Source organism: Myotis davidii, unplaced genomic scaffold (assembly GCF_000327345.1).
Source record: "Myotis davidii unplaced genomic scaffold, ASM32734v1 scaffold2326, whole genome shotgun sequence".
Lineage (NCBI taxonomy): Eukaryota > Metazoa > Chordata > Mammalia > Chiroptera > Vespertilionidae > Myotis > Myotis davidii.
In genome coordinates this window covers 31,803-41,253 of record NW_006297408.1, presented here as the reverse complement: position 1 = coordinate 41,253, position 9,451 = coordinate 31,803, and the positions used below count along the sequence as shown (strand labels likewise).

At 36.2% G+C, this 9,451-nt stretch overlaps 1 protein-coding gene across 1 annotated transcript; it reads left to right on the top strand.

Annotated features, from left to right (window-relative positions):
* The first annotated feature begins 999 nt into the window (after positions 1-999).
* Positions 1,000-8,810, top strand: HMGN5 (high mobility group nucleosome binding domain 5). Its single transcript, XM_006773203.2, has 6 exons — positions 1,000-1,152; positions 2,886-2,915; positions 3,685-3,714; positions 3,998-4,051; positions 5,982-6,113; positions 7,432-8,810. Exons 1-6 carry the CDS (start codon positions 1,138-1,140, stop codon positions 8,245-8,247), a joined length of 1,077 nt encoding a protein of 358 aa, XP_006773266.2. The 5' UTR covers positions 1,000-1,137; the 3' UTR covers positions 8,248-8,810.
* Positions 8,811-9,451: the final 641 nt, after the last annotated feature.

The following is a 9,451-nucleotide window of genomic DNA, read 5'->3' as shown; positions in this document are numbered from 1 at the left end:
TAAAGATGTAAATTAACGTAAAAATCCATGATGGACAAAATATCAAAATTTAAATAATGACAGGATCCTACCCTGCATTTGTATGGCTTACCTCAATCACTTCACTTAAATCTCCTGAGTTTGGGGCGCATTCTTAATTTTGCGCCAGAGGTGAGTGCCTTAAACACTTAATCCTAGTCCAGAATTGAGTCCTAAACACTTTCATATGTGGGCCTTTCTTTGGATTCGAAATACATTGCATCAGCACCTTTCCTGTGGATGAACCTCTGTTATTACAAACCTCACGTGGGATCCTGTTGAATTCTTGGTGGACTCCCACCAAGTGGGATAATAGTACTTTTCAGGTGTTCCTGCTTTCAGCCACCTCCTGCTCTTCTAGCTCCCAGTTTTGTTGCTACTCTCCCCCGGCAGGAGACAGGCCATTTTGGCACTTTCCTTGCGCCCGGGGCCACAATTCTGCTTTGGCGGAAAGTGCTCACAACCAGAGAAACAGCTTCACTCTTTTGTACTTTCTGAATGAGCGCTCAGGTCACCTCCATTCTCCAGCCAAAGGTAGAGTGGAAAGACTGGAGCCTACACTCAACCAGTTGTCAAAAGCACCTCCCAAACCCCGCCCCGGGAAGAAGTAAAAGTGGCGGTTTGGGAGACTGTGGAGAAAACAACTGCAGTGACTTTCTCCTGTCATTACAACATAAAAGAGGGAAAAAATGATCAAGACAGCTCCGGCTTTCCCACTGGTTTTATGCTTGAGCACTTTGCGTCTTCCAAGTCCACGCGCTCCTCTACCCCACCAGCGGTCGGAGCTGGCAGCACGCGAGGGCTCAGGGCAGGTCCGTGGACCACGCCTCCTGGGCTGGTCACCTCCCTTTATTGGCCTGACAGCCTGTCACTCTAACTGGCTCCCACTCCAGCTAACCATTCACGTAGTTCAGTTTGGTCTTGGTGTGTTTAATGTTGCCAATAACGAGAGATATTTTTTTTGGGTGGGGGGGGGGCGGGGGGAAGGAGGCGAGGCGAGTACAGGTCGTGCTGCAATTAGTTCATTGAAAACTCAGTTGCTCTCGGAGCGGTCGAGCGGAGACTGCCTTCAGCTTTTTTTCTGCTGACTGTTAAAATCTCCTGTAGAGAGCTGCAACAATGCCCAAAAGAAAGGTAAGTTAAATGGAAAGATATAAGGTGGGTTAGCTACTGAAATACATATTTCCTAATTGACAGAGATTTAAAAAAAAAAGATTTCGGCTTCTAGTTCAATTTTGTGATGTACTGAATGGAAGGGGAGGGAAGGGCAAAGAATGGTCGGTGTAAGGTTTAGGCTCGTCTCGCATGCAACTAGTAGTTCACTTTTGACTTGTTTTGTTTAAGGGAAAGAATCGCTGAAGAAGTGTCTCCATGCTGAATTACAAACAGCCATAGCGCTGTGCTGTCGCTTCCTACCCCACCCCCCTTCCTCCGCTTACCCTATTGGAGAACGCTTCTCCCAACCATGCTTCCAGGCACCAGTGTCCTCCTCAGCCTCCGGCTTTTCTCAGGGAACCGTCCCGCGTGGGAGTACGAAAGCCATGGCTTTCTCCCATATTTGCCTTTGTTCTTCCCGTTTTCTTTTTCCATTTTTCCCCTTCCCTCCTCCACTTCTTGTCATGCCAGATGGCTATGCAATGGTAATCCTGTGCCATTAGGCGGCGCAGACTTCAAACTGTCCTAGAGAAGAGAGAGATTCACACTGTAATTAGCAACTTCAGGGCTGAGAGATCTGGAGCTCTCCAAGCTCTCTCTAAAGGTGGAAAGATAAGAGAACAGCATCAGATAAACAGCTGTAGATGTTGGGATAGCATGGATTTGTTCGCTTTAATCATGCAGGATTGATCTGAGCTACTCAAAGGCTACAGGTCTCCTGAAAACCCTCACTTCAAAATTCGTGGCTCCTCTCTTGGACATGAAAAAATGTATGCTTGGTATTTGTTCGTTTGGGGAGGAGAGGTCCCTTAAAAGTGAAATTGAACGCAGTTTCATGCTTGATAAAATTGTAAAACACTGTCCTAACATAAGGCACTCTGATTTTTTGATATTATTTCTATTTATCCATCTGTCTTCCCTGTTTTTATAACCTAGGAATAAAAATCGAAATTCCCCGGAGCTCCGGGACTGTGGTATGAATCTTGTAATAGCTTGATAATTCCCAGGCTAGAGCGCTGCTCAGGCACAAGAAGCAATGGTTTCTAACCACCATCCCCCTTTCTGAGATCCCCGCCGCCGCACTTTTCTAGGCCTGTGCCATGGGTCTTGCTATTTTACAGAGCTGACAGCAACCTTGTCTAGCAGGTAGTGGCGGGAAGTTTTAAAAATACGGCTGGCTCCTCAGAATAACGCATTGACGTTGTAACAAAGAGGGGGGCCCCCTCCAAAGCATTGTGGGGGTTGTAGTTCTTGTGTGCAGAACTTGGAAGGGAGGATAATCCAGAGTCCTACAGAGGTTCAGATAAGTACAATTGCATCTCAAACATAAGGCAAAACAGGGAAATTGCATGAAGCTTCATCTTCATTCTGCCCGCCCCCACACTTTTTTTGGCTTTAACACTGGCTACAGCAGGTGGATATTAAAATTTTAAATGTTTGTTTCTTAGGAGATAAAATATACACAAAAGATGAAATTGATTATCATTTGTGTAAACTTGAGTCTTGTGAATGCGTTTGCATCTTGGTGCACATTTGCACATTAATGCACAGAAGTATGTAGCATGCTACTAGGAAATAACACGCAGCTACTTGAGCGGAAATCCAGGAAAAAATCATAGCGGTTATGTTGCAACTGTAATCCATAGGCAATGTTTTCTCATCTACATGTTTATATCAATGACCTTATTTCTGTATGGTTTTCTCCTCTATAGGCTGCAGGTCGAGGTGATATGAGGCAGGAGGTGAGTTTCTTTAGTTTTAGAATCTCAAAAAAATACACTCATTTTGAAACTTGAGGCTCATAAGCAGCTAACAAAATAGATGCTGGTTAGTATATTTTATCACATGAGTACATAAGGAATGTCAGTGAGCTCCCTCAAAAATATAGTAGGTATTGAAAACTACAACCTTCTTGAGATTTACAACATTATTGTGCTTGTTAATATCTGGAGGGAGTTTCTTCCTTTTAAGCAAAAGAACTGCTTTGTCAGTTTACAAGAAGGGGCTATATTGTCATTTAAAAAATATATATTTTATTGATTTTTCACAGAGAGGAAAGGAGAGGGATAGAGAGTTAGAAATATCATTGAGAGAGAAACATCGATCAGCTGCCTCCTGCACACCTCCTACTGGGGATGTGCCTGCAACCAAGGTACATGCCCTTGACCTGAATCGAACCTGGGACCTTTCAGTCCGCAGGCCGACGCTCTCTATCCACTGAGCCAAACCGGTTAGGGCATATATTGTCATTTCTAAATATGCTCCTTGTTGCTAGTGATTGTGTTCATTTAGCCTAGCAATTGAAGTTTCATTTGAGATTCTTTTCCCCCTTAGCTATGTGAAGAGTCTAGAGGAGGGAGAAATAAAAACATATATTTCTACTATGACATTTTATAATCAACTTCATAACTGCTTCTGTAATGACAATATTTATGCATTTTCTCTGCAATATAAAAAATTCTAATTTTGTGTATCCATAATTCTCTTAACTGATATTTTTTTCACTCATAGCCAAAGAGACGATCAGCCAGACTGTCTGCTGTAAGTAGTCTTTTTCAAAAGCTGCCCACGTATTATAAAATGTAATTTTAAAATTCAGGCAATCCTGGACAATACTATATTTAATACAAGATTTATTTTTAATATTTTAAGAAAAAACTCTCACATTAAGGAATTTTCCCTAGTGTTCAGTTTGAACTCTCCCCATTTATTTTAATTAAGAAATTGAATTTTATTATTAGTGATCATTCTTTAATTTTGATTTCTTCCATCCCCCCCCAAGCCCCAGCCCATGACTTGTTTTTTGTGTTGTTTTTTTCTGCAGATGCCTGTGCCCATTTTACCAGAGTTGAAGCCAAAAAGAACATCAACTCCAAGGGTAAATATTCAACATGCAATGTTGAGAAAAAAATTGCTTTTCTTCAGAAATAAATTTTTGGAAAAGCATGCAGTTGATCATTTTGTTTTCTGTTCAGTTAATAATATATTACATTATACCATATGGTACATGTAATCACTTTGAGTAAGGAATATTTGTTCATGTTCTGTGAATGTGATTGTCCACTGTGTTTGGGCAGTTTAATTAGGAAAAGACAAAACAAAATTTTAGTTTGGTAGACTCATAAAATGTACATACCTTTGACATCATATAGTTACAATACCTTTATTCCTGGAAAAACAAAGGTGTAAACTATAGTAACCAAGGTAATGCTTTTTTAATTGTTGTAGTAACTAATACTTGATAATAATTTTCAGTTTGCAAAGTGTTTTCACATACCTTACTTTTAAATAGACACAGTTGGTTTAATATAGGCTTCTATACCCTGATGTTGTGGCTAAAGACACTGGAAACAAGAATAACCTCAATATTAAGCTCACTTTTCTCCCTTTTACTTATATGTGTTTATCTGTAAATGTGTGAATATAGTTCAATTTTATTTACTTTGTTAACTGCTTTATTGAGGTATCATTGATTATTTAAAGATTGGTTGAATTCTTAAAATAATAAAAGTTTAAGGCTATGAGAATATTAGAGTCATGTAATCTCATTGTTTTGTAGTTGAAGAAAGTGTATTGTAGTCATATTTGTAAAATGCTTTGATATTATTGATTTAAAATATTGTTAAAACTAAAGCAAGTGAAGTTTTAGTAATAACAGTGACAATAGAAGAGAAATTTGCTTTTCTTTTTTTTTCTATTTCACATTTCAAGGTCTAAAATTAGGTACTTAATTTATAAATTATGAAAATAGCTAATACTGTTTATTTCCTTTAAAAAATATAAGATATTTCTAGAATAAAACAAGTACCATTTAATCATGGACTTTAAAATACTTTACACTCCTTGGCTCTCGATTTCAATGTTAAAATAGTAAAATCCCTGTCTATATTGTATTTTACAGTTTCTAAAACAATTTCACATACATTTTATCATTTTCTCCTTATAACATCCCTATGAGGTAGGTGGCATGACTTTATTTTACATATGAATAAGCTTAGAGATCTATGCTTTTGCCCAAGGTCACATCAAGTAAGTAGCAGATTCAGAATTCAAACACAGATTTTTCTGGCCCCTTTACCCAGTGTTCTTTCTACTACATACATACTTAGGCAAAGAGTTTTCTTGGTAAAGCAATCATGATTTAAGTTATTCTAAAAACTTATAGACACAAAAATTGAATCCCCTTTGTCCCCCGATGATCACTTTCAAATATGTCTAAATTGATAATCTCACTAGTGTTTCTACATATAACCTGATGCTGAAGTTGGCCCTGAGTATTTAGCATTCTAACTTGTTTTGCATCGAGAAGAAAATTTATTTGATTTATACCAGAAGAACATTATTAATTTTTTATATATATAAAGGGATTTATTTTTTAAAATTTTTCAATTATAGTTGACATTGTATATTATATTAGTTTCATGTATATAGCTTAGTAGTTAGATATTTATATAATTTATGAAGTGATTTCCCCCATTAAGCCTAGTACCCACCTGCTAGCATACATAGTTATTTTAATATTATTGACTATATTCTCTATGCTGTACTTTACATTACCATTAATGTTTTGTACTTCGTAATCCCTTCACCTTTTTCACTCAGCCCCCCAATCCCTCTTTTTTGATACTGCATCAGTTTACAATGAAAGTGAATGTATCTAGTGATAATTGTGTTGATAAAAAGTTTGTATGGGTATTTTAAACATTTTTCATAAATTATTACAACAACTGGTAGAATAACTTGGACCATTTAATCAATACACCAGTTAAATTTTATATTTATTTTTAATGTTGTGTGTTGCTGGACAGAAAATGAAAAAAGATGATATGATGGGGGAAAATGCAGATACAAGTGCCCCAACAATAGCTGAAACCAAGCAAGAAGTTATTAAAGAAGAATACAATGAAAATGCTGAAAATGGAGAAGGCAAAATTATAGAGGTATCTTACAATATTGACAGATTTGTCCATTTAAAAGTTTAACAATAAGTATGACGGAAAGAAATCTTATTTGCCCTGTAGTTTAAAAGAAAATGTTGAAACACATTAATTGAGTAGTGGTTCTATACAATCATAATCTGTTCAGGTTGCTATAACAAAATACCACAAGCTGGGTGGTTTATAAACAACAGAAATTTGTTTTTCACAGTCTGGAAGCTGGAAAGTTCAAGATCAAAGCTACAGCATTTTTGGTGTCTGGTGAGACCTGCTTCCTGATTTTTAGGTGGCAGTCTTCTATGTCCTAACATGATAGAAGGGATCATCAGATAGCTCTCTAGGGACTCTTTTATATGGACACTGATTCCATTCATGAGGGCTCTACCAGTATAACCTAATCACCTTTCATAAGACCCACCTCCAAATACCATCACATGGGGGATTAGATTTTTATCATATGAATTTGGGGGGATACAAACAATCTATAGCAAATAGTATAATGGCATCTAAGGGGAAAATAAAGAAAATGAATTTAAATGTGAGATTTACAGGCATGGATAGTGGGAGCAGTGGCTTAGCATTGATATTAATAGAACAATGCCAATGATCATGATTCAGTAATATAACAACTCTCTTATTAAATGCAAGCTAATTTTCTATTCCTTTTGTCAGCACATGCATTATTTGTAAATCATTTTCCCAGATCATAATTCTTTGCTCCCCTGCAGATTGCAAGACAAATTATTATGTAAATGTTTCTAATAGCTCTTGTGTTGCATATTTAATGCATACCACATTTTTAGATATTAGTAAGACTTTGAAAATGGAATAAAGTACCAAATCTACAAACAAAACCTAGACATCGAGGGAACATATTTTTATAAGTGACCCTATGATATAAGGTAAAAAAATCTAAATCGCACCATTATAGAAACAAAACATATTATTTCTTTAAGGAATGTATTTCTGTTTACATGTATGCTACTCATTGAGAATAGCTGATAAAAATATGTTATTTTCAATATGTATTCTTTTTGTTTATATTTTAATGAAAATTATTTATTTGAATAATTTTTTTCCTAAAGTTATATGGCAAATGTCTGTTTGTATATTTTTGTGTGGAGATATTTTAGTTAATCCTATTTCTTAGAACGTTTTCCTTGTAGTGAGATATTTAGGAGGCCTTTTCACAGAAAAATTACCTTTTTGTAAATGAAGTGTTATTATTTTCATAAAATATACATAAGTTTATCTAAATATTTAGGGGAAACAATTCTAAATTTACAAATGTAATCGTGAGTATTTTCTCTTACACATATAGGCACCAGCTCCTGAAAAAGAGCCTGAGGAAATAAAAGAAAAAAAAATGGAAGCTGTTGAAAAAGAAGGATCAGAAAAGAAAGAAGCAGTGCCATTGGAAGAAAAGAAAAACGAAAAAGAAGATCAAAAAGGAGATGGAAAAGACCAAAACAAGGAAGAAGAGAAAAGAGAAGATGGAAAAGAGGGTGAAGATGGAAAAAATAAAGAAGATGGAAAAGTGGAAGAAGACCAAAAAGAGAAAGGAGATGAAAAAGAGGGTGAAGATGGAAAAGGGACAGAAAATGGCAAAGAGGAAGAAGATGAAAAAGAGGGCGAAAATGGGGAGGGGAAAGTAGAAGATGGCCAAGAATGTGAAAATGAAAAAGATAAAGGTGAAGGTGAAAAACAAGAAGACAGAAAAGAGGAAGGAGATAAAAAAGAGGAAGAAGATGAAAAAGAGGGTGAAAATGGGGAGGGGAAAGTAGAAGATGGCCAAGAATGTGAAAATGAAAAAGATAAAGGTGAAGATGAAAAACAAGAAGACAGAAAAGAGGAAGGAGATAAAAAAGATGATGAAGATGAGAAAGGTGATGAAAATGAGAAAGATAATGAAGATGGAATAGAGGATGAAGATGGAAAAGAGAGTGAAGATGAGAATGATGATGAAGGTGGAAATGAGGAGAAAGATGGAAAAGAGAAAGTAGAAATTGGAAAAGAGGAGGAAAATGGAAAAGGAAATGGGAAAGATAGAAAGGAAAAGGAAAATAAGGCTGAAGTTGAAAAGGAAGTAGCTGAAAAAGAAGGTGTCCAAAAAGAAGTGTCTCAGAGTATTGTTTAAGGCTGTCCTACGTAGTTTCATAATTTGGTAATATGTACCTTCATGTTGTAATGTTAATAGAGATAAATATTTTTATCAAATATTTTATAAACATGTTTTTTCTTTAGCATTAACTGACTTTCAGAATATATTCATACTGATCATTAGCCACGAATTTCTTAACATGAAAACTTTATAAATCTTGTGATTATAATAGAGGAATATATAGAAAAAACATGCTTGAAACTTTGTCAGTAAATTTCCTTTGGGGTAAGTTATGTGTTAAATCTTTGAATTTTACTTCCGTATGTGATAATTTCATAAAGTGGAGAGATCTCAAAAGAAAAATGGTATGTGGTTCTCTAAGTTGCTTTTATGAAGAAGGTGAACTATTTTCATGTAATGTTGAGGAGTTAAAATTATCTTTTCCAAATGTGACTTTAGTAGTAGTTTGGGAAAAAATAAAATTATAATTTCATTTTAAAAGAAATGAAAGTGTTTCTTTCAGAAGGGCAGTTCTGATTATATGTGTATACACAAAAATTTACTGGATTTATCTTAATAAAATTTTTCTTCAAAGATTATTGTGGTTTGTTATATATCCAAAATAATAGTTAATGAAATATTATAATGCTTGACTTTTTTCTATTGGGATATTCATAAAATCATTAAAATTTTTTACACTTACATAAAATAACAACATAAAAGTCAGCATTTTAATCTTTTCAAAGTGTACAATTCATTGGTTTTTAGTATATTCACAATGCTGTACAACCATCACCACAACTCCACACCCACTGTTCCCTGACAAACACTAATTTATTTTCCGTCCCTATAGATTTGCCTATTCAAGATGTTTCATATAAATAGAATCACATAATATATGCCATTTTATATGTGACTTCTTTCACTGGGCATGTTTTCAGTTTCATCTCTGTTGCAGCATCCTATATAATAAAGAGGTAGTATGCAAATTGGCCACCACGCCCTCACACAAGATGACCGTCTCCATGTGGGCACAAGATGGCCACCCCTGTGTGATCAAAAGATGGCCACCACAAGATGACTGGCAGGGCAGGGAAGTTGTGGGGACCAGGCTGGCAGAGGAGGGCAGTTGGGGGAGACCTGTCCTGCAGGGGAGGGAGGGCAGTTGGAGGGTATCAGTCCTGCAATGGCCAGCAGGGGATCAGGCAGACAGGCAAGTGGTTGGGAGCCAGCAGTCCCG